Source organism: Colossoma macropomum, unplaced genomic scaffold (assembly GCF_904425465.1).
Source record: "Colossoma macropomum unplaced genomic scaffold, Colossoma_macropomum, whole genome shotgun sequence".
Taxonomy (NCBI): Eukaryota; Metazoa; Chordata; class Actinopteri; order Characiformes; family Serrasalmidae; genus Colossoma; species Colossoma macropomum.
Window position 1 is genome coordinate 9311742 of NW_023494791.1, and position 25424 is coordinate 9337165.

Sequence of the window (25424 nt, forward strand, 5' to 3'; positions counted from 1 at the left end):
AGATGTTTGAGAAGTTTTTTAAGGTTTAAAGGGCCCATATCATGAAAAATGAGTTTGAAAAAAATGAAAGAAGAGTTTGATGTAGAAGGTAAACACTGTAAAAAATCCACTAAAAGTAAGAAATTAAGATGCAGAAACAGCCTATTTTGAATCAATTGGTTTTGTGAAGTCATTAAAATTAAGACATTTATGTAGTTCATCCCCGGCCATTCACGCTGAAGATTTTTGAATGTGCCATAATACAGGGCAGCCAGTCAGAACAGAGCTTATATACATACATCAGTCTTAAAGGAACAGTAATACAAACAGCCCTTTTAATTAGGGATAAAAAGAGGTTGAAAAATGGTCATGAAAAGGGAAATATGACTGTACTTGGTACATAAAAAAACAGAAATATCTTGATTGGACAAAAATATAATACAAGAAAATTGTAGGATACGGGTCCTTTAGAGATTCTCCACACGTAACCCTTTAATTGACGTAGAGCCTTTACATTTTGTCATGGTTCTTTAAATGTTTAAAAGGACTTCACATTTACTGATCTCTTGTCAAACATGGTTCCTTAAGGAAATAAAGAATGGTTCATCTGTGACACCGCTCAAAGAATCCTTTATTTTTAAGAGTGCAACATGACTGCAACTTTATAACATCCCTTTGTGTCACTTTCAGTCACTTTCCCATATGGCAAAATATATGGCGACATGGCAAAAATTTAATATGACACTTAAAGAAATTTTCAAAATAGACAATGTGTGTCACATTATTTAGTTTTTTTGAGGGTTGATAAGTTGGAACAGAGGAAAAAGCACCAATAGTGTTGCATTATAAAACACTACCAAAGTCTATGAATACAATGATTTGATTTTATTTATGTGCTGCCCTGCACCCAGTTAAACAGGACTGATTATCCATGCAGTTGTTCAGTATCCACCATAGCTGATAAAAGTATATTGTGACAAAATTGTATTTTGACCTTTTTCCGTCTCTTTTTCTGTCTCTCTTAAACTTATATGCTTTCTTTTTGCCTCAGCACTCTGTTCAGTTAGATAAAACTGATGAACAAAACAACAAAAGCTGATTGAGACTGAATTTAGATTAAAAGCAGCAAATTGTGTAAATTTGTAGTTTAAAGCAGAAACAGAAAGGAAGAGGAGCACAGAGGAGAGAGGGAAAAGAATCTGTCTTTCCTGACAAAACTGCTGGCACTGTCTTAGCTCTCATCCGCTCACCACCCCCTCCTTTCCCGTTCCCACTGCGCTCTTCCAGAAGCTCTGGAACTGTGTGTGTGTGTGTGTGTGTGTGTGTGTGTGTGTGTGTGTGTGTGTGTGTGTGTGTGTGTCACCTATGGACACTGGCGAACACTTATTCTACAGTCATGCTTCAGAAACAATTCCCACCCTTCTAACTATTGTGTGCTCGCAAGGGAGAGAAAGTGAGTGGGAGTGTTTTTGAAACTTTTGGACCTCTTTTCTCTTAGTAGAAGTGATCTCCTCTTTCCCATAGAGGAAACAGATGGGAATGGCTCCTAATCTACAGTTTGGAGTTCTTTTTAAAGCCTCAATCAGAAACACAGTCCAAGTTTTAGTACAGTGGTCGCTCCAGTAATCGTGTGGTGGCAGTGGTGCCTTTTTAGCTATTCCATATTCCAAGTTTATGAAAGATAATAGTTAAATGTGACTGAAAAGGAGGAACTGAGAAAAAGAACTGCTGTTTTTAATCATTGTGCCAGGTTGAAACTCCAAAGAAGAAGAAACCATTGTCTTAGTAACTTCTCGATTCTGAGACTTGACTCAATTATGTGGAGTGTGCTTGCATGTCCCCTCATTTCTGTTTGTCATCTACAGCTGTGTTCTCAATCTCATTTCAGTTTTTCTAGTGAGATTCCAGAAGCTCACTAATTGTACCCCCAGAATAGGCACCTCCTTCTCCTCAATCTCTGTATCGTTCCCCCTTTTCCTCTCTCACCCTCTGCGTTTAAATGTCAAGGCTGACTCACAGCTCCTATCATAATCCATTCCTTTATCTATTCGCTTGCGTTTCCCATTATGCTTCTCCACTAAGAGATCTATTTCTCTTCTCACTCTTTCCACTCTCTTGTGAATTCTTCTTTCTTCCCCAGATCAGCTGCTATTAAGGCTGTTGAAATGGGCTTTCTCTGTGCAGTCTCTAACTGCTTCACATGCACTAAGTGCCTGAATGAAATACTGTTAATACTGTTGTCATCCCATGCATAGTATTGGTGTAATGATTTTTACATGAGCCCCAACCCTCCCTGCATCCAGCCATGCTAGTGCCTTCTAGCTAGAAACAGTACAGTAGTTGCTTCTGGTTTAAAATGGGATTTACAGTAAGTTTATGTTCATTGCTCTCTGTGCAGTTGTGATTAAAGTCTGATTAAGGGTGGTCTGACATCTATGTTCTTGCTCCCGCTGAGAATGTCTGATTTTGTTGCCGGCCAACTGCGTTTGAGAGTTTCTGGGGGCAGGGCAAGAAGAAGCCAGTGACATGCTGTAGATGGAAGACAGAGATTTCCTTGGTTTCCTGTGGGTGTTAGGAGGTCACATGTGGGCCCACTGTGAGACTCTGCAGGCCCACACACACGCAGACACACACACAAACACTGCAGGTCACCTTGTGTCTGGGTGGTTGAGTTGTGCTCTTCTCCTAAATGTACTACAGCATCTGCAAGTGACTATGCAGTATATTACTACAGGCAACTCACTGCTCACAGCTCTACATAATATAACAGAAATTATAGAAAAGTCTCTGAGGTAAAAGTTTGTGCCTATATACCTCCTAGTGACCTGAAATGTCATAAATACAAGTGATATAAAGTGATGCTGGGCAGCGGTGTGAAGTGTGAAGCTGCATTAGTTGGGCTAATGTCACTTATTCCTGAAATGTAAGGTTTTTGGGGAAGGAGTTGTGACAAAATCTCTGGACAGTATTGTGAAGATGCTAGTCAGTGTGACTACTCTTAGAAAATGTCAAAGAATAGACTTAAGTAAGATTTATATATGACAAATTCACAATAGATAAATGAACGTTATCATCAGCTTTTTCTTAAATAAATTTGTTTTTTCTTAATTTAATATGTACATGTAACATGACTTTTACCCTGATTTTATCCCTGATTCTCACTGTAGATGAGTCTGTACTGTCCATGACCCTCACTGCTGCTTCAGAGCTATGTAATGATCCCAAGTCATTTAGTGCGTGATGCCCAATATTTCAGTCGTCCCCAAAACCATCTGTGGAAACCAGTATGAAAGTGTGAAATACCTAGTCTTCTTATAATCTGTTAGGACTTGTAATTCATGTAGTATATCCAAGGCTTAATCCAGTTTACAAACGTTCTGAAAAACTGATGAATTGCTGTTAAGTTAGTAATTCACACTCATATTTTGATGCAATTCATTAATGGCATACAATAAACACAACATGGGCATGAGCTGAAGAAATCACCATTCAGAGATCCCGTTGTTCAATGGAGAAACAGTATTGTACTCCTGCATATCCCCCCACACACAGACGCACGCTGCCGTCTGATGAGACCAGCCACATGTTGTTTGTGTTTTTGTTGGGAGCTAATTGAGCATTAAACTGGGCCATGTGGCACTGACATCAGATCAGCCCCCTCCCCAACACACACACGCACGCACAAAGACAGAGACACAGATACATCCTTGCAGGAAGATGTAATTAATCAAGCCTGCTTCACAAGGTTACAGGCCACAGTTATACAATGATTAGACGGGTCACTGCTGTACTACAAAGGAAACAAAAACGCAATGCGCTGACCAATGCCAAAGTCCTTATAGGAAACTCTGTTCGCTCAGTGGCCATTTTGGCAATGGAGCCGGGCAGTTATTTCCAGTCATACAAAACTAGGCTCCTATCTCTTTGAATAGGGAGTGACCAAAAAAAGGTCAAAATATATCACTGGTAAAATCTAACATAATCTGACATAATCTAAAAATCTGATAAACCTCATAAATAGTTTGTAGTATTTGGGTCAAATAATGCATAAAATCATGTTTTTCAGGATGGCCTGCACTCTCAGAAAAAAAGTTATGAAGCTCCAACTGGGTCAGTACCCCTCTTGTCACTGGAGTGGTACCCTTAAGGGTACATCTCAGTACCTTTAGTCAAGGCACATAATTGTACCATAATCCATTGAAATTATATTTTCTAAATTGTATTGACTCCACACACCCCGTCTCGTCTCCAGGCTTTTTATTTTACTGTTCTGTTTTAAAATATTATGTTATGAAAAGGTAGAAATATGTACTTTTCACCTGGAAAAACGTATTTAAGGTTCACAATTGGACCTTAAAACCAGTGTTGTACCTTAGAGGGACATTTACATTGTTTGTACCTTGATGAATGAAAAAAGCACCTGCACAGCACCTTTATTTCTAAAATAAAGTGTGGCTACTGCTTTTGTGAAGATCTCAACAGCGAGGGAGGGCTTTACCCAGTAGGGGCTTAATCTGTTAGCTGATTGGCTCTTTTTATTGAAGGACAGGACGTTCTCCACAAACAGACACCATGTTGAGCGTCACAAGCTTTCCCATTCATATTTCAGCTTAGTGACATGTCTCCTCCTTAATTCATTGCTGCATTACTTAGATGTCTAATGTTAAATATATATCCATATCTATTACTTATGCTTGGAGTTTGTTGTTGCCTGGTCTGGGCTATATGTGTGCTCTGGGTGGGTATTCCTTATTATCGTCTGAGTTGACTCTTCTGTTTTGTTTGCTATCATGTTGTTTTTCTTCAAGGAGTGGTAGGGCTCTACTTAAGTAGTCCAACTTGTCTGGCCTAATCCCTTCCTCTTTGATCCAATTACCTTGTCTACATCCTGTCCTCATTTAGCTACCCTTTACTCTGCCTTCGTTCTCGACCTCCCCTCCTCCTATCTGCCTTCCTCATCTCCACTGTAAATCACATTACAGTCACTGTCCTCATTTATCCTCCTTCCTTTTGGTTGTTCTCTGTTGACTAATCAGGTTTCATCACTATCCATCAAACAACTCTGGATGAAGTCATGCCTAATGAAAAATGATTTGATGGCCAATATATGATTAAGTTCAGCTAAAGCATCTGCAGAGAGATAAGCCTGTAACAGTAGCCATTAGATATATTTCTAGCACCTTGACTGCATTACCATAAATAATAATGGAACTCTCATAACTGCTCATAACTCCTTACTATAATGAGAGAGAAACACTCACTGACCCTGGATTTGTTGTGCAGGTCAGACCCCACTGCGTGAGGCCTTCTCCATGTCCTGTATTGCTAACGGCAGCTCCAGTGGCCGCAAGTCCCACAGAGACAGCTCCACGGTGTCTGTAGCCAGGAAAGAGACGCTGTCCTCCGCAGCCAAGAGGTAACACATACTCACATGCACATACAAAACCACAAAGCAAGCAAAATCAGATCTAGCACTTTGCAAAACACTTGCTCCTATAACACAGTACACACTAAGGATACGGCCAGTGCTGTTGGGTAAAAAAAAGTATGAATTTCATTTTACGTCATTTTTAATAAACAGCTGTACCTATTTAAAAAGGTAGTTTGATCATTTTAGGTGGAGGAACATTTCTTGAATGATGCATTAGGGTGCAATAGGTAATTGGTTCCGCTAAATACTAAAATTTAAGCACACAGCTGAAATTAGTAGTATTCTGGACTACTTTTCAAGAGGACTATGCCCCAGCTACATTGATGGCAATATCAAAAGCAAACATCTGCAAGTGATATGGCAACTATTTTGTTCATGGTCTTGGAGAAAATATATGATGCTTGATGGTGTGAGAAAATCATACATGGGAATGCAACAATGATTTTATTTTGACCAAACCATTGACTGACTAATCGTGGACTAGCGACAGTTGGTTACTGGTCAAAAGAATTTGCCAAAATTTGCATCCCTAACACATACAGAATTATTCACAGTGTTACAGTCTTGTATCCCCTCATGTTGACCAAGACCTAACTACCATATCTAATTACTGTATTATTACCCTGGATCTCTGTGAGAGCATCAAACCTGCTAAAGATTTATTTCACAGCTTTCAGTGATTCAGTGAAAAATTGCTCTTGCTTACAAAGCTCATAATTATGTCTGGGCTTTGACAGCCCAGTTTGATTGGTATTAAGTGCCTGTCAAAGTGTATAAACTCTTGGATAAAGAGCAACACTTCCTTGTTTGTAGAGTTATTGTAGATATTTGTCATTCGTGTGTGCTGAAATTGGGCCAGTTCCCTGATCACTGGCAATGAACACAACTGCAGTAAATTTGGTCAGCTGACCTGTAAGACATTGACCTGGAAGTCCTGTTCTGAGAGCTTCTTCCTTTTTGTCACAGTGTTTGCCACTGCTGTGCTGTACCAACTGTGACGTATGCCAAAGATGAAGTGCTTGTGCATGTTGATGTATTGGGCATTTGCGGTTTTCTTTCCTCCGTTTGAATTATGCATTATTTCTGTAAAATATTTCAGTGTTTGTCCATTTGACCTCAGTATTGACCATTTCTGTCCCATGGCCTGCTCTGTCCCTGGTTGATGGATTGCTGTTTTGCAGTGGTGGCGAGAAGAAAAAAGACAAGCCTCCGATGGAGGGGATCAAGGAGAAGGAAGAGCCACCACAAGCTAACGATAAACCCCCTTCAACACCCAGCACCCCCCAGGCACCATCCCCCTCCAGCCACCCCCCTTCCCCACACCCCCTACAGCCTCAGAGACCGGCACTGGAGAGCAAAGGGCCCTCCCCAGCCAAAAGGTTCCTCCCAACGTCCGTGCAATGTTTCTGCAGCAAGCCGCAAAAATCTCACAACGCACTTTACCTGTGGCTAAAGGGCAGGACTGGCATGCTTCCCACATCAATATCATCTCAATTGCGCACACCCATATTAAGTTTCTTTGTTACAATGAAATCATCTACTTGTAGTCCAAACCTTCTCAAACAAAGACACTACACTTCATAATTTGTCAGAGATTAGAGTTAATGCCTAATATAGTTCTCTCTGTAGGTTCTATCAGTTTTACACTAATGAAGATGTGAGCCACAGAAGGAGAGGATCAGTGAGCTTTAAGGATAATGCTCCTACTAAAGAGAACAAGTTTGATGCACTGTCAAACGATTTCACAAAGATTACTTAAGTCTTTAAGGAGCAGCAGAGCCGCATCATGCTCTCCGTTTACTCATTCTGACCTTTGCTGCAGGTCTAGAGTTTGTGGATTTGAGTGCCACTTTAGCATGAATAGTCCACTGATCTCATACCAACTCTGGTCAGTTTGGATCTGTCCACCCAAAGAAGGAGGAGTAATGGAAAGCAGATGTCCCTACTGCCCTAATCTGTAACCGTGCATTAGGCCACCTGATATATTGTGAGGCAATGCCCCTACCTGTAGCGAGCAATCAGGCTTACGCATTAGCTCAAGTGCGCTTTGACACCATAAGTAATCATTTCAGCGCAGAGGCGGTTTGCTGAGATATTCATACTAGTCATGCCACCCGTCCAATCCAATTAGTTTAAGAGGCATAGCAAACCAATTAGCCTTTTCCTTAAAACTTGAGCCGTGGTTGTTAGGCTGTGTGAAGAATAAATTATTGGTCAAGGCCCAGCCATAGCCAGGAGAATTAGCCATGCAAAGCATCTGCAAACAATTGTGTTAGTGTGGGGACTTGAATGATGAGTGCTCCACTCCCACTGCTGTAAGTGGATAGCCGTTACACGGCTAGTAGGTTTCAGGGTAGTGCTGGAAGACCACAGAACACGTATTGACTATGTGGACTCTTAAAAGTCTTTGTGTTATGATTAGTTTCAGACATTATCAAACACTGATTAGTTTCTACTCAACTGTTGTTAATGCAATAGAAAAAGAACTGTTGAGTGGAGGTTTGTTTTGTAGTCTTAAAAGTCTCAGAGTGAGCAACTGGCAGGTGATCTGCCAGTGGTGACTAGCATTCTTATTAACATTCTCACTGAAGTGTGCCTATTGTAATGTAAAAGGACTCTGAGGCTTCTAAGGAACAAATTCGGCTTCTCTCACTAGTGTTCATCTATCAAGAGATTTTTTTTAAGTCATTTTTGTGACTGGGAAGCATGTCTGCTCTGCTGGACATCAAACAGTTCCTCTTCTGCTCCCTTATTGCCCAGGGTTAATGGGGTAGGGGGTGGGAGTTGTTTGTATGATATGCCCTGCTGTGGGCCATTAATGGACTCTCTGTGGGTGTTTGTGTGAGTGTGTGTGTGTGTGTGTGTGTGTGTCTGTGTGTGCATTTGCATGTGTGCGAGGGAATCACCCATCATGCTTTTACTGAATCCTTCCAAACAGCTATGCTTACATGCAAATGAAAACTCCACCACTACTCAGCGTAATATTGAGAATAAAGTGTTTTTACTTTTATGTGGTATTCAAAATTGAATTAGTATCAAAAAGCTATTTTTTACTTTTAATATCCAATAAAGGAAGTGAAGGAAGTGCACTTGAATCTACCAAATCAATATCAATCCAATACCTCTCTATTCTGTCAGTACATATTTAAATTTAGACACTAATTTCTGTAGCAATGTTATTATACTTCATAGTAAACATTAAAGTATGGGTACAAGTTAATCCCTTGAATTTAAGAAAAATTTTGAAATTAACAAAGCCAGAATACAAGTACTGCAAGTTATCGGAGTGTGATTAGCCTACGAAAGTGCGCAAAGGAAAGCATTTCCTATCAAGAACAGTGGTCATACAGTTTATGTTCTGAATATGAAAATGAAGACTATGAATAGACCATGAATCATTTACTGTACATTCAATTTATCCACTCTTAATGTGTAGATGTATTGGATGGAGATCAGTGTTGTTGGGGTGATCCAGCGTGCACCTTTGTTTTCATGCTATTAACAATTTCTCCTTACACACAGCTTCGCATGAGGATTGCTCTCCTCCTTACTCCTTTATTCCTTTTCTTCTGTACCATTTTACCTCTCTTTCTTCTCTCAGCTATTTATTTGTGCTTTCACTGTCTTGTCCCTTTAGCTCTTCTGTGTGCCTTTTTACTGTTTTATCATATTAAATGACTGGGGCTGGGGTTCTCAGCTGACCAGCGTGTGTACTAACAACTAAATGGGGGTGCTTTCTCTTGTGAGCCTGGCCTAATGCATGCACGGACCCTTTCTGGAGGGATGTGTAAACTCATCACTGTGTCTTCCGTGATGAAGGCATGGTTTTGCTTTTTTCTGCTATTTCAGGTTTGTGATTAACCAAAGAGCAGGAGAGGTATGTGCATATGGAGGAATGAATTTGGTGTAATTTGCGGTCTGAATTCAGTGAATTATGTAAATTAAGCTCTAAGTGATTTAGTCATTCAGATAGGGGTAGATTTTCATGTGGGTTAAAAGAGAGCATGCCTCCAGTCTCACCATGCCTCTCCATTTAATTACAACACTTTTTTCTCATCTTCTTGACCTATATTCAGCACATCAGAGTTTCTCCTTCCTCTTGTTTTTTTTTTTTCTGCAAATGGAAGACTAGCATGTTTTTTGTTCTCTTTGCCTCATCAGCAGGGGCCACAGTGCGAAGCGGGGTGGAGGAATGGAGCGTTCTCAGAGCAGCACATGGGAGAGCGGGGAGGAAAGCAGGAACAAGCTGGTCAAAGCTGCCTCCACCTCCAAACTGCTGGCCAAAGTTGTGAAGAATGCAGAGAAGTTAGTAATATATGAGTACTCTTCGTCCCTTCCTTTCTGGCTGTCCCAGATTCAGAGAACTTCTTGGCTTTCATAAATAAGCCTCTTTTTAAATGTTTTTTTTTTTTGTTTTCTCAGACACAGAGATCCAGTTATCAGCCAAGGTAAAGATTATTTTCTTTCTTGCATTAGCACCAACCCCACCTCCCTGGCCCTACCTGTCTTATAATTACTGTTGTCAGTCTTGTGGTTGTCAAATCATTATAGCTGTTTTCTTCCTCATCTGTATCATCCTGTGTTTGTTTTGAGAATTGTTATTTCTGTCCCATAACCAGCCAAAATGTCAACTCGTGAGAAAAACAGTCAAGGTAAGCTCTTCCACCCTGCAGGGCAAAGGCAGCCGTCAAAATGAGCACATGCTCACCGTCTCTCGCTTCTGGCTGGACTACATGCACTTCTTGCTTAGATTCCTTATTAATTAAGTTTGCTTTTTTGGCATGGCTAAATATAGTGTGCAAATTGAAAATGATTTAAACACGTAATGGCCTCCCCTAATAACGCGTTGATCAAAGAAAAAGATCAACGAGCCTCCCTCCTTTTGCTCTCTTTCCACTCTGACATGGTTCAGTACAGTTTCTCTGCCTCCCCATCTTTCATTGGTAAATTGATTATATATATTTATATATTTATTTGATTTTATATATATATATATATATATATATATATATATTATAAGCGGATGTCCTTCTAGGTTATAGGGTAATGGAAAACACTCACATCCTATGTGCATGTCCTTAAAATAGTGCATCTGGTGTAAAATTGGTTTGTTAGCCAGTGAAAGCTCATTAATAGTGGAATGCGACAGTCAAAGGACAGCAATGCTAGTGCAGCTTTACCCTCAGACTAAGTCAGTAAGTTGAAGAAAAAAGTGTTTTCACCAACTATAGGAGAGGTCCTACTGAAATTCAGAAAAAGTTCTCGTGTAAAAACACTCACTCTGTCCTGAGGAAAAGGGTAACATTACTAGGTTAAAAGCATGGTTTTTCGGCCTACATGCAAGGCCTTTGTCAGATGTCTGATTGCACCTTTTCACCAAAGTCAGTAAATTCCACACAAAGGCCTTCTGGGACATGACTCAAATAATACACGCTGGTATGCTTACAAATACTTTTTGTAAGTATTAGTTTGGTAGGCCAGAGACCTTTGCTCATTTAAATGGCTTTTAAAAGATGGCAACACCAATTTGAGGGAAAGACTGTTTATTTTGCAGCAGTGTGCATGCACCATTACAGCCTAAAAAGAAGGAAGTTCACAGAATAGAAAGAAATGGGAGAGAAGAGAAAACCATAAAACACCCTTGAGCTCACACAGTCTCACTCCTCCTCCTACCTCTAGGCCGTCATTTCATTTTTCTCTCCTCATGCTTCTGCCTTCCCGTCTCTTTAATCCCAGCCTAGTATAGGCGTCCAACCCACTGCTTTTGCCCTTCTGCACGGCACTAAATTTCTCTGTCTCTTTTGAGTTGCTTGGATTTCAGAATGAGTTAAGGGCATGTGAATTTAACTAACTTCGTCAAGAGTTTAATTTAGAGGCTTTTTAAAACACTGTTACCCTTTTAAGATTTGGAGAAAAGCAAAGGCGATTAAAGCTTATGAATGTTGTGCTCAGGAGGTATTTAGTGCACTGTCCTAAGTAAAACATACTGTGTTCACTGTGTCCAATTAAATAAATATAAGCATGTGTTTTATTTGGTTATTTTGGTCTAAGATTAACTGATCATGATACCAATATGTAAATCTGTGATTATATTATCACTAATTTATCATCTGCATAATGCAATTGCCACCTTAACCTCTCACCTCTGACTTCTCTACAGAGGGTGACTATATCAAAATGTTCATGCGAGGACGTCCCATCACCATGTTCATCCCATCTGATGTAGAGAACTATGAAGACGTCCGAACCGAGCTTCCCTCAGAGAGGCTCAAACTGGAGTGGGTGTATCCTTTCTAGAAGCTTCTGCAGTTTTGCAGTTGTCTCTGTTAACCCCTTCATCTGCAAGGGCTCATATTCCTCATTTTAACTCAATAACTTACATATTAGTTTCATAGTAGTGACCAAATAATTTAGTAAAAACAGTAATTGCTGAAAAAAATCCAAGATTAGTAACTAAATAATAAGCCTGTTAGGAGTTAAAGCTTACAGTGGCGTTTCACAATGCTTTCTCTTACTGCATTGTCAAGTGTTCTTTTCTCCTTGACTCAGTAGGGCAGATATGGCTATAGGGGGCGAGACTGCAGAGCAAATGTTTATCTGTTGCCTACAGGGGAGATAGTCTACTTCATTGCCTCAGTGGTTGTACTATTCAACTATGATGAGCGGACACAGCGGCATTACTTAGGACACACTGACTGTGTCAAATGGTGAGACCTCACTCTGGCAGACATGTACACTACAGTTTTAAAAAGACCTGATTTTTTGATGGAAACCCACAAAAGTCTTTCTAACCCTGACCGGACCCACAGCAATAAGTCTTAAATCCAGGCCCCAGCCTTCACAGTTCTGTCAGCACCTGACCTGTACTTGTCTACCATCAACTGGAGACTGAACTAAACACCTCATTGATAGTAAGCTGCCTTAGTGACAGTGTTAAATTGTCAGTAATGGCGCTGACATCAAATCATCACTAAACAAAATAAATAAAATGTCCAAAATTAAGTTTGATTCCACTTTAACAAATGCATTCATCAGTCAGTGCCAAAATTATCTAAAATAATAAAAGTCAGGAAGAAGAATAAAAGCAGGGTAAATGCAAGCCAAAACTGTTTGAGAAGACTGTGGGCTATGAGACACCCAAACCTGAAATTTGAACCCGACCTGAGCCTAACAATTATTTGAGAAATAATCTTTAAACCTGAGGGGAGTAGTCAGGTTGCTTTGGATCTCGACAAGTTCTAATGCACGCACGCATCCATAAATTCAAACAAACACAAAGGCAATCATGGTGGAACATAATATGTAAGTAATCAGCTTGCATTTTCTGTCTGCCAGCCTTTGATGGCTGAACAGTAGAAGATAAGCAGTGTAAGATGGAAAAGAGATGAAAATGGCTGCCATTAAAAACATGAGCTGTTGTGATAGTAGTACTCTAACAGTGATCTCTCCTCGTCCTCAGTGCAGATGTTGATGTTAACGAAATGTTCGTCTGACGTCTACCCAGTGGGTGGTCTACAGCTATATTAAATTCACCAAGCTGCACCACTGACTATAATTCAGAACAGCTCACATAAATGGCTTAACACTCTTGAAAGATCACGTGTGGATATCCATCATGCCAGTGATTGTATTTAGTCATCAAGCTTATTTCTACGCTAAAGTGAAGTCAAAATACACGTTTAATGGTTCTACATGTACCAGCCATAAACCTGTTAATCTTATTGAATGTTCTCCGTTCTTGCTCTCTACCAGTCTTGCTGTTCATCCAGATAAGATACGTATTGCCACAGGACAGATCGCAGGAGTGGACAAGGACGGCAGGGTAACATATACATGCACAAACAACCACATGCACACAGAAACCCCACAAAGCTGCATTATCTGTATCAAAATTCAGTCGGGAACAATACATGCATTGTTCATATTGGTATATTTGATTACATCTGTTTATTGTTGGTGTGTTCTCAAGTGAGCTTTTTTTTTATTATTTTTTTGCACACCTCTTTGTGTTCTTTTGTGTCCTTTTCACATGGCAGGACCATAGGATCAGTGCTCACTGTATTATAAAGATAGGTCATGCATTATATGGAAAAATGCACATAAATATAGCAAACCAGGCTTAAAGTTCAGCAGTTGGCCATCTCTAGCTCTCTCGATGCACCTTTTATATTTCAATATATCTCTTTCCTTCTCATATCTGTAACACAATACAGTGGAAACATGCTGTTGCAGTTCTGTGTAATCCTTGCTTGAAACTGAAAACCAGGATCTGACAATGATTAATGCCAACACCCCCCCTTTTCTCTCTCTCTCTCTCCCTCCCTCCCTCTCCCTCTTTCTGCTCTCTCTCTCGCACACTTTCTCTCCCTCTCCCTTACCCTCCCTCCCTCCCCCTAGCCACTGCAGCCTCACGTAAGAGTGTGGGACTCTGTCACTCTGACCACCCTGCAGGTCATCGGCCTGGGCACCTTTGAGAGAGGAGTGGGATCCCTCGCTTTCTCTAAAGCTGTGAGTCTTTGTTCATCATCCCCTAATTTGCTGGTTCTTGAACTTCAAAAAGTAAAACATGAGCAGTTTCAGAAGCGCAGGTCTGAGTTCTACACTTGGTTCTGGTGTTGTGGTTCTCTTTTGGTCTAGACCTGTTTGTGTGTTTAAATTATGCTAGTGGGTCATGGTGTGCTGATAGCGTAGAGGTGTAAAATGCCCCACAGAGAGTCTAATCAGCCAGATATTAACGTTCCTCATCTCTCTTTTCAGCCCTGTTCCTGCTTCTGGTTCACAGCCAGGACACAGATAGAAAGCATCAACCTTAGAAATATCATACAATATTGATAAGGTTAATGCTTTCTGTCAACCTTAGAAATATTGTATGAATTAGACTTTGCAGGATGTTAAAAAGTGAACACATTTTGTCTTCTCTGCCAGTGACTGTTGTAATTCACATTTATATAGCTACCCAAAAACAAAAAGATTAATTTACACTCTTAGCAAAAGCTCAAAAGAAAGTACACATTACAGCTTTTGCCATTTTTGTATCTGGAGATGAGATTTAATGATGTACTGCAGTATAAAACCAGTTAAAATTTTACCAGGTGAAATCATAATAATTCTGTCATGCAGAGTGTGCGCCAGAACAATGCATTGTTGAATAATTATAACCTGAACACAAAATAGTACCAGTGTTATTACTATCTCATATATAGATCATAATATATCTTAATAATGTAAATTGTATTTTCATATATTCCTGTGTTATTAAGAAGTGTAAGTCCAATAAAATATAATGTTAAACATGTAGTGAAATGTTTTAATGTTTATTAGTGCTTTTAAAATATTTTCAGTATGTTACAGATAATTCCAAAATCCTGATAAATTTGCCCACAGATATCATGAATGGGAATTTTCATACTATCCCATTTCCAGTTAAGTCACAGTTTCACTGATCTGTAAATTTTTCATTTTTTATGGTAAAGATTTCAAAACTGCTAAACAAATTGAAATCTCTTTGTCTGTAAGTGTGATATTGCCTTCTGAGGTCATCTACTGCTAGATTGCTTGAACATTAAAATGAAATGGTAAAACACCTCAAGGTCTTCTACAGGGCAGCCTTTATTTACTTTTTCAGTTTAACATTTCACTTGGTCTTTAGGTTTGATATTTTTTAGCTATCTTTTGCTGTGCTGAGTGTTTTTGTTGTTTTAACCCAGTCTTTTGTATTAGTCTTACTTTTTTAGTTATCTCTATTATTAGGTTTAAAACATATTCAGTGATTTATTTTTCTACACCCTTCCTTAATCCATTCTTTTGCTTTTGAATTTTTAAGCTACAGCAAATACATTTGGCAGAATCATTCCTGTCTTGATTCAAACAGTACATTTCTAGTACTCTTTTACTGCCTCAATTGCATGAAATTGTCAAGCATGGCAATTCCCAAGTTATTTGTTTCTGAACTAATGTAATAAACTCATGTAACTAGCATAAAGTTTCTCAACAAATTTTAAAGTCTAGTTTTTATTATCGTGTCTTTGAGAACAACCTGTCTCATTTACCATTCACACGAGTCATGTTTAGATTTTTTTTACATTGTGTCTGTAAAACACTTCAAACACTTTATCAGTCACTGCCTTAACATCTGTATAGTGTTGACTCACAATATGTTAATGAAAACGCTGATGCATGTGGACATTTCAAACATTCCAAACAGTCAAAAGGATGTGGGTTTTCATGAGTCTGGTTTTAAGCAGATGTTTGGAGCAGTTAGGGGAGCAGAAATCAAGTCCAACACTAAATTGTTTCTGTTGTGTGTTTTTGCATGTGTTCAGGACTCTGGCACCCACCTCAGCGTGATTGACGACTCCAATGAGCACATGCTGACTGTGTGGGACTGGCAGAAAAAGTCGAAAATTGCTGAGATTAAGGTATGATACCATATACTCTATGTGATTAGTCTGCACCCTTAAGCTGTTTCTCATATTTATTCTTCCCCTTTCACACACAGATTTTGAAAACCTCCCTGTCTGTTATCCCTCCTTGCCGCACTAACCACCTCTTTCCAGTGTTTTTTTTTATTTTTTTTTTCCAGTGTTTGCCTGTTGCTGTCCTGGTTATTCTGCTTCTCTCATGTCGCTGTATGACATCAACATAACCTTTTTCCCTGACCCATACATTAATTTCAGTTAGTCTCTTCCTTCCTTCTTTCCCCTGGTCCCACCCCATTCCATGTTTAGCCTGTTCTCCTTAATGTTGTGTGTAATGTATGTATGTATCTCTATCTCTCATTCTCTCATTCTCTTTTTCTCTCTCTCACTCTCTCTCTTTTAGACAACTAACGAAGTGGTCTTAGCAGTTGAGTTTCACCCCACAGATGCCAACACCATTGTCACCTGTGGCAAATCACATATCTTTTTCTGGACATGGAGTGGCAACTCTCTGGCTCGCAAGCAGGGCATCTTTGGGGTCAGTACACATACACCCACACCCATGCACGTGCACATGGACACACGCACACACAGACTCATACACTCGTGCACTTGTGACTCATCCACTTATAGAGGAACTTTATCAGTTCCACAAGTGTGGGCTTGCAAATGATTGTATGTTAGGGTGGACAGAGTTTGCAGAGAACATGCAAATTCATACATAGACACAGAGACATTTCCAGATAGGCTTGCACTGGCAACAGAATCTTCTAATTTGGATTGTTGTGTGGAGAAGAGCTGTGGTAAATGGTTAAACTGAGGTCCAGGAGGTGGGGGTAGGGGTATGGTTCCTTTGTTTTGCCTTTTATTAGCCAAAGATTAAGCTTCAATTCACACACCATCACTTTGGTCTGGCATCTGGTGTATTGGAAGAAAAAGGGGTGCTATTATTCTTATCTCTGCAAGTACCTCTGCTGGTGCTTCAAAGAACATCACTGATGATGTGCCCAGGAGCATTAACTGATATACATCCAGGGATAAGAAGTTTAATCTTTGTCAAATAAAACAACATAAAAGCATAGTTCAGTAAAAGTTTGGTTGCAGTATATTATTGTCAATTTGGCCATGAAACTGTAAGTAATCTAGTAATAATGAACAGAATTGTGAATGTCGCATAAACTTTACTGTCTAATGCTGTGGTGTCTGTAACTGCTTAGCTTAGCCAAATTATACAAGAAAATTAGTATGTACTGTCACTAGGAGCTGTTACCATGGTCCCTCAGTTAAGAGTCACCAGGCACTGGCCTATTTGCAACTGCACATAAATGTGAAGTTTCTTTTCAGTTTAATAAACGCTTAGATGATTCATGGTTCAGGTGTTATTTATCCTTTATCATAATATCACACAGCTTCCTGTCCGTCTGGTTGATGAAGCCAGATGCAGTAAGTACATTCTGACCCTGTGTGCTGTCTGTGTGTGTGTGTTAGAAATATGAGAAGCCCAAGTTCGTCCAGTGTTTGGCCTTCCTTAATAATGGAGACATCCTGACCGGAGATTCGGGAGGCGTCCTGCTGATCTGGACCCGCAGCACAGTGGAACCGGCCCCAGGCAAAGGACCCAAAGGTAGACCTATTTCTTTCTCTGTCTCTCTCTCTTCTCTTGCTCTCCCTCACTCCTTTTTTATTCTTTCCTCCTCCCCCACACTTTCTTGCTTTCTCTTTCTCATTCACACTTACACACATTTAGTCATGTTTTGATTCTGCCAGTTTTCTCATGCTGTAACCTTTGTCTGAGAAATATGAGGAACAGAAGAACTGAAGAATCAAGTTGTTTACCTTAGCATGTGATTATGCGTGTGTTTGCTGGCAGGTCTTTTCTCTCTGTAGTAATAGTTTCAGGATCGCCGGGGCTGGTGTGAAGCCTGCTGCCAGTTCTTAACCATTTATCAATTATTTACCCCCTGCGCTGCAAGCCGTAGTATCCTTTAGAGCAGTGCCTCCTACAGGACAAGAGTGCAACCTGCATTCTCGGTCATGGGACACTGAATCACTACTTTAGCGTTAGCGTCACAGCAAACATGACCAGATGCAATTAAGTTAAAAACTTTCAGTTGCGTCTGCTCGCTGTTGAACGCTTATGTGTGTGTGTGTATGTGTGTGTGTATGTGTGTGTGTGTGTCAGAGGCATAGCTGGAATTTCATTTTAGGTAGATTCTGGTTGCAGATTGGGGTGGCCAACTTTGAATGACCCACCGACATTGCTCCAGTGAGATTGTTGTTATAGCTTAGCCTATTTCATTGCAGCTACCATAACCAGAGAGAAAATGTTCACAAATTTAAACACAGCACACAATTGCTGACCTTGCATTTAACTGCCTACTGACTGTAACAACATGCCACAACAGTATTGGCTAATTCGCCTCAAGCATACCTTTTGCAGCACTAGGTGAAGATGTCTGGGATGGATAGCTGAGGACTGCAGTGTTCTCATCGATTTTGTGCAGTATTAAACTTTGTATGCTTTACTAAGTTTGACTTTACCACTTACCTAGCTCGTTATCTAAGTAGGTAGCAGCCTGTGCTTAGAGCTATCTCAGCTCAGCACGTTCCCACAATCTGCAGAAACACTTGAGTAGTGTAATGCTCTGTTTACATATTGGCTTTGGAAAAAAAAAAATCTTTGTCTTTTTGCAGATTTGATGTAGAACAGCAACTATGTATAATGCAGCCTTATAAACATTGCCATGGTGGTATTGGCCACTTAGGTGACAATGAAAGGAGAGCTTTGGCATTTATGATGAAAAAAAAGTCACGAGGATGCACGAACTCCTTTGGGTTTATTGTACATGAGAGGGCAAGACAAATTACAATGTATATTTTCATTGGCATTGGAGGACTTTTTTTTTGAGGAGCTTGAAATCTGGGAGGCCTGGCTTCCAAGTGAAGAAGCCTTGTTCTCTTCAGTCCCCTGCGGCTACACCCATGTTATGTGTGGATATGTGTGAGATTGTGTTGTTAAGGCAATGACTAGCTCTCTGCTGGCTGGGAATTATGTTAAGGAACTATATAAGGAATATTGTAAATATTATGTAATTATGTTAAGGAGTATTGTAAAAGATGTAACACATAGACAAGTCATTCTTAGTGCATGTGTCTATGCTTACATGCACCTATGCAAATTATGCTGGATGCATCTGTACTCCATATTGAAGGAGCAGCAAACAGCAGTTATTCAGTCACTTCAGATTCACTGAGGGGCTTTTCTCTCTGCTTTGTCTGTGTCGAGTGTTCTGGAAGACCCGACTGTCTACTTTACATCCTGTCTCAGTCTTTCGACAGCCTTTGTAGTTTGTGTCCTGTGCGTATGTGTTTGTATGTATTTGAGGTGTTTTGACAGAGTGGATGGCATGGCTAGGTCCTTCTCTTGCTTTGATTATATGCTACCAGCAGAGGCTTCGGCATTATTATACAGAGGGAGTGATAATCGGGAAGAATGTTGAGAATGCAGATTTTCACTCAGACATAGACTCGCACACACACATCCCTACTCTCCCTCTCTACCCCCTTGCAGATCCCCACTGGCAACACTAAGAGCTAAGTGCATGTCAGTGCCAAACCACATTAGCCATGAAAAGTATTTGTGGTATTCTCTTCCCAGAAATCACCGTCTGAGCAGTCTCCATCTTTCTTTTGTATTTTCTGTCTGTTTTTTCTACACTCCTTCTCTGATTTCTGTCTGTGCAAGCTGCTTTTCTCATTGTCAGAGTGCATTTCATCTGCCTCTCATCTCCCTCACCAGTACCATTTACCGTTTCCTCAGCAGACAATGGTGTGTACTTATGGTGTTACTGGATCAATTTGTCTCTCACAACACACTATGCTGTTGATTCTTTTCAGTCAGACTGAAACTAGTAACAGTTCTACCTAAGAGGAACTGATAATATATTTTTTTCTCTCTCCCCCTCTCTTCCCGACTCTCCCTGTCCCTGCTTCCCTTAGGAGCATTTCAGATCACTCGTCAAATCAAGGCCCATGACGGCAGTGTGTTCACACTGTGTCAAATGAGAAATGGCACACTGCTGACTGGAGGAGGCAAAGACCACAAGATCATCCTGTGGGACCATGACCTCAACCCAGAGAGAGACATAGAGGTGGGCTAATAGACCCCCCACACATGCACAAGCGCAACAATAGTTCATAAACTGAGGGATTGGCAACTGAAAAACACCCACACTAAGTTGCTGGCAAAGTGTATTAACATCTTCAGCATTGAGAAAGAGTTCTGTGATTTTTTTTAAACTTGGTCTGTGTTATCTCACACACACTCATGTGCCCACACCCACCACACTATAAAACACACTGTCTCTAAGTGAACATGCAGCCTTCTGCTCTTTTTCATTCTGAATTTAGTTTTAAAAATAAATAACTGGTCTGCAAGCAGGAACAAATGCAGCCTCCATTCCTGCTCATTGCTGATTCTCGCCATTGTTTTCTAGGTTCCTGATCAGTATGGAACCATCCGAGCCGTGGCTGAAGGGAAGGGGGAGCAGTTTCTGGTGGGCACATCACGTAACTTCATCCTGAGGGGAACATTCAACGATGGGTTTCAAGTAGAAGTACAGGTAAGACATTTCTCTCTCATACAGATCATACAGACTACAAAGCAGTGGATATAGGCTTCATGAGTGGAGACTAAAGGAAGGCACATTTAAAAAGTGTGCACTGTAGAAAAAAAAAATAATCTTAGCAAATTGAAACATTTTTATTGTGTGCATTATATCTGATATTTCTAATTTTGATGTTGTTATTACAGATTTCTAGACTTTTACTTAAGTAATTCTGTCAAGTGAAATGATCTCTCTGCACTATTGCTTATTTGGGAAACCTTTTGAACTTGATGTAAAAAGATCAGTGCAGTAAGATCATTTCACCTGATAGGATCACTTTACAGAAGTAAAATGACTAGACAAGTTAAATAACCTAAATATTTTCACCACAATGTCAAATTGAGATATATTAGATACATTGCCTATATTTAAGGTGCTTTCACTTGCCAGTATATTATTTTTTGCATTGTGAACGCTGCTAGAAGGCTATGAATCAGCAGCAACACTAGTTGCGTCATATCCGGCCAGAAGCTGAGTGGAGCAGTTGGGCTGTGATTTTCCAGACCACTCTGGCCACCCTTTAACTGATGTAGATTTTTTCCAGCCTTCTGTCCCAGTATAAACAGACTGCAGAAAGCATTCCACGCACTCTTTCAACGCTAGCCAACTCTTGCTACTGCCCCTTCCTGTTCTACGCAAGGACTTGCTTTAAGTGTGTGCATGTGTATACATGCTCTTATTTTCACTCCCTCTCATTTAAAGTAGCCTCACAACACCTTGAGGTTACATGAGCCATCCATTTAGTGTTTACATTGAATACTGTCATAATGGGCCTCGTATCTTCACACACAGACTTTACCAATGCCTTAGGAATACCTTTGTCATTAATTGCATATAACAACACAGACATAGATATCTTATCAGTATTGTCCCTGTCATTCTTGCCCCACAGGGTCACACAGATGAGCTGTGGGGTCTGGCCACTCACCCATTCAAGGACCTTTTCCTCACCTGTGCCCAGGACAGGCAAGTGTGTCTGTGGAATGCAGGGGACCACTCGCTGGAATGGACCAGACTGTTGGATGTAAGAACGTGCACATCCTTATACATATACTTGTACAAAAACATGGGCTAATACACACACTATGATACTTAACTGTCCTTCTACATTAGCTTGGAGAATTAACAAAGTATAGTATTTTTTGTTTATGCAAATACTACTGCTTTAAAAGCCATAATCATGATGCTGCTGCTGCTGAAGATGATGATGGTATGGACGATGATATGAGGAGCGATGAATTAATATTAAAATAGTGTGTCTCTTACTGGATATGACGCACGGACAGTTTTTTTTTGGAATGTGTAAACCAAAATCTAACTCACCTCTCCTTTAAGCAAATAGCAAAATACAGAATTACAAAAGCAGCATTTGTTATTGTGCCAAATAAAAAGAACTGAAATACTAACAGCTTTTTACATGAGGAATGCAAGCATTTTTTGTGCACTGAAATGCTGAGAAACAGTCAGCAGTGCCTCAACAGCTGTTTCTGTATAGGCTCCTAATAATATATTTTTATATATTTATTTTCATAAATATATATAAATTTTCCAAAAAGCTCCTTATGGTAAGGCATGCTTGTTGTGAGACAAGCTATTACTGCCTCACACACTTAAAACAGAGTGCTGGGTGTGAGAACTATTCTAATGGTTGATGCAGTAGTTTTTGAGTTGTGTGTGTGTTTTGTAATTTCACGTTTAGCCTAATGGTTAATGGCTGGCAATGTAATGACATTTCTGTGCGTATCAATTCTGTCATTGCAGCTCTTAATGATGTGTTTACTGCAGAAACTCATATCATGATAATGACAAAAATATGATTTATCATGCAGCCCTAGTATTGGTGGTAGTGATAAATGATGACAATGAGGATACGAGGACCTACAAAATGCTGATAAACACTATGCTGTCAAAAGAAATTACTCCTAGATTTTTTGTGTACTAATCACAAACACCAAAAATTGAAGGCAACATAAGAAACACAACATTTTAAAGTGTTTATCAGTATGTTGTAGCTCTTGTAGTCTTGAAGACAACCCTGCTTTGTCATATTTTCACAAAGGTTTTTAAACTGATTTAAAGGAACCTCCTCTTACACATTCATGGATTTTTCTTCTCCACACATTTCCCAACAAGATCTAAATGGGTTTTTTATATTGTGCACGGATTTCTTATGAACTGTGTGCCATCTTTCATTAACTTGCTGGAATATCACTCATTTGTAGTGAACAGACAGGATAAACAGTTGCTGACAATCAATATGTGACATGCAGTTCATGCATGTGAGCAGGTCTTCTTGACCGCCAGTGTAGTATTGATTGTAATAATAATGCTGATTATAATAATGATGGGATGGTTATTTATTTTATTTATTTATTTATTTATTTATTTATTTATTTATTATTATTATTATTATTATTATTATTATTATTATTTATTGTCATCTCTCACAGGAGCATGGCCACTGTGCGGACTTCCATCCTAGCGGTGCTGTGGTTGCCATTGGTACTCACTCAGGGAAGTAAGTCACTGTCCTGCATTCCCTTTTCACACCACAAGTCTGTAGTATAAAAGAATTTGCTTATGGTTGGTCCAGTTCCAGCAAGAGCCCTCTCTGTGTGTGTGCAGGTGGTATGCTCTGGATGCTGAGACTAGGGACCTGGTGGCCATCCACACAGATGGGAACGAGCAGCTGTCAGTAATGCGCTACACTATAGGTGAGTGAAAGATAGTATGTTTATATCTCTGTCCTTGAGACTCTACACACACTAGTTGAAACTCAAAAGTTCAAAACTCCCTTCTTACTCTCTGTCTTTTCTCACCATCTCTCCCAGATGGCACACTGCTGGCAGTGGGATCACATGATAACTTCATTTACCTCTACACAGTGTCGGATAAAGGACGCAAGTACAGCAGATACGGGAAATGCACTGTGAGTTTCTCACTGATGGCTAATCGTGTGTGCTTCTATGCATGAGTGAGTGAACAGGTGAATGCTGATGTTATCTGTCTTTATCAGCTCTTACATGGAAGCAGTGTGATGACTGTTATGATTCAGTGCTTGTGCTTTAATGTAATCAGCAAAAGTGTGAAGTTTGTGTGAAAGTGACTTCAGGTGACTGTTGACTGAGAACTTAAGCTGTACCAGGTTCAGTTTCCTTTTCAGGTATCGTAATGTCTGACATTTATGTGCATGTAGTTTGTGTATGTCTGAGAGAAAGACAGAGTCTGCACAGATTTGCTGTGATGAAGAACCAATTAAAGTAAATGTTGGTATGTCATGATGTTTGTATGGCAAATGTAGTGGTGATGTTCAGTGTACCCACTTTTTTGCACTTTTTTTCTTGCTGCATTCAGCCGCCTCAGATCCTTCTGGTGATCCTTCATCTGCGTCGGATCCTTGTGCTCGCCGCTGGTGTTGTTTCTGTTATGAAAATGAAGGAACCATATTGAACATATGTGAGGCAGTAATCTGCTGTTTTATATTTATTTTACTGTTACACAGAAGGTTACAGTGAGACTAAAATTTAGACTTAGACTTTTTTCGTGCTTTTTTTGTGCAGTCGTCCACGCAAACTACAAAATTGGCTCACTCAATCTCCCTAGCAAGCTAGATACATTAGCATGTAAACTTAGAGCTCTGTGTGATGTCAGCTTTATCCAGTCAAAAGCCATTGTTTCCCCTCTCTGTCTTCAGAGAAAGTTTTCTCCTTGCTGTTTGTGACAAAGACCAGTCTACCCTTATGTGATTGGCAATATGCAATGTGGCAGCCAGACTGATTTGCATAGAGTAGACATCTGCTGAACTTGCAGACACGTACCATTAGTCATATCTGAGTCAGATCTAGGCCATATATTAGAGTCATGGTTAGTGGTCTCTGAAGCAGTGAAATATAAGTGTTCTTCTCTCTGTGAAGTGGAGAGATCAGCAGAGGCAGAGGAGAGGTGAGTGTTTATGGAGCGTGACGCTGGACTGGCTGTGACCTGTTGCAGGTCTCACTGGGCTGGAACACACGAGGCGCTATGAATCCCACCTCTGTTCAGTCTGTTTTCTTTTCCCCTCTTCCTGCCAGCCTTTTCAGCTTACAGTGACTGTCTCTCCCTCTCTCTCTTTCTCTCTTTCTCTCTGTTAATCTCTCTGTCTTTTTAGGTCAACAAGAGTTGCCATCACTGATAAACCAAGTTACTAGCAAAAAGGCTGACAATCAGATTATGGTTATTTTCATAATCTGATGGACATGTCTATCTGCATCGTTGCACGAGTCTCATAGTCTATACTCGGATGCGGCCGTGTGTGTGTCTGACTCATTGAGAGCGTATCTGTGAATGTGACTTAGCCACCACAAAAGCCTCCGGTGACCGAGCACACTTTCCTTTTGATCTGGTTGGAAGACACAGCGTACTCGCACGAGACAAAAAGGAAGCAGTGCGTGAGCCACAGCACAAGGGAAGAGAGAGACGCTGTGGCGAGGGCGGTCTGTGGATTTATTAACTCTGGCAGATGGCTGGGGCCTGTGTCTCTGTAGCCTGCTTCCACTGTGCGCACACAAGAGCAGATACTGATCAAATGTTTAAAAGAAGTACAGCATGAACAGACAGGCAAAGCAGCAGCTATGTACACACATCCAGCTGCACGTACAGTTTACATATGCAGGGGACTGGAAACGGAATGCACAGCTGCATAATAAAATGTGTTGTCTCAGAGGGGGAGAAAGGGAGCGTATGTGCGTAGAATGGGGGGGGTGGGGGGGTGGGGGGGGGGTGAAGTCACAGCGCAGTTCTTTGTGGAACAACTAGCTATTTTGTTTCTGCCGATTTTAATTAATGTATGTAGTAGAGCTCTGCATATGTTTTGCATACGTACAGTTTGATGATGGTGCTCTCTGTGTGTGTATATGAATGAGTGCATGCATGTTTGCATTTGTGTGAGAG

The 25424-nt window shown here is 40.3% G+C and overlaps 1 protein-coding gene across 3 annotated transcripts in view; it reads left to right on the top strand.

The window, feature by feature from the left end:
* Nucleotides 1–25424, top strand: part of LOC118810206 (echinoderm microtubule-associated protein-like 4) — a 76154-nt gene that overhangs the window by 44289 nt on the left and 6441 nt on the right. For 2 of the 3 annotated variants that reach the window (XM_036573798.1, XM_036573797.1), the window contains exons 3-20: nt 5263–5395; nt 6592–6789; nt 9572–9715; nt 9833–9858; nt 10030–10062; nt 11571–11694; nt 11968–12117; nt 13163–13232; nt 13808–13918; nt 15733–15828; nt 16232–16366; nt 17317–17452; nt 19828–19979; nt 20325–20450; nt 21388–21519; nt 22946–23013; nt 23121–23209; nt 23327–23424. In XM_036573798.1, the coding sequence (XP_036429691.1) occupies nt 5263–5395; nt 6592–6789; nt 9572–9715; nt 9833–9858; nt 10030–10062; nt 11571–11694; nt 11968–12117; nt 13163–13232; nt 13808–13918; nt 15733–15828; nt 16232–16366; nt 17317–17452; nt 19828–19979; nt 20325–20450; nt 21388–21519; nt 22946–23013; nt 23121–23209; nt 23327–23424 (2021 nt within the window). The remainder of the gene's footprint in view (nt 1–5262; nt 5396–6591; nt 6790–9571; nt 9716–9832; nt 9859–10029; nt 10063–11570; nt 11695–11967; nt 12118–13162; nt 13233–13807; nt 13919–15732; nt 15829–16231; nt 16367–17316; nt 17453–19827; nt 19980–20324; nt 20451–21387; nt 21520–22945; nt 23014–23120; nt 23210–23326; nt 23425–25424) is intronic. The other variant, XM_036573799.1, reaches the window with a different exon arrangement.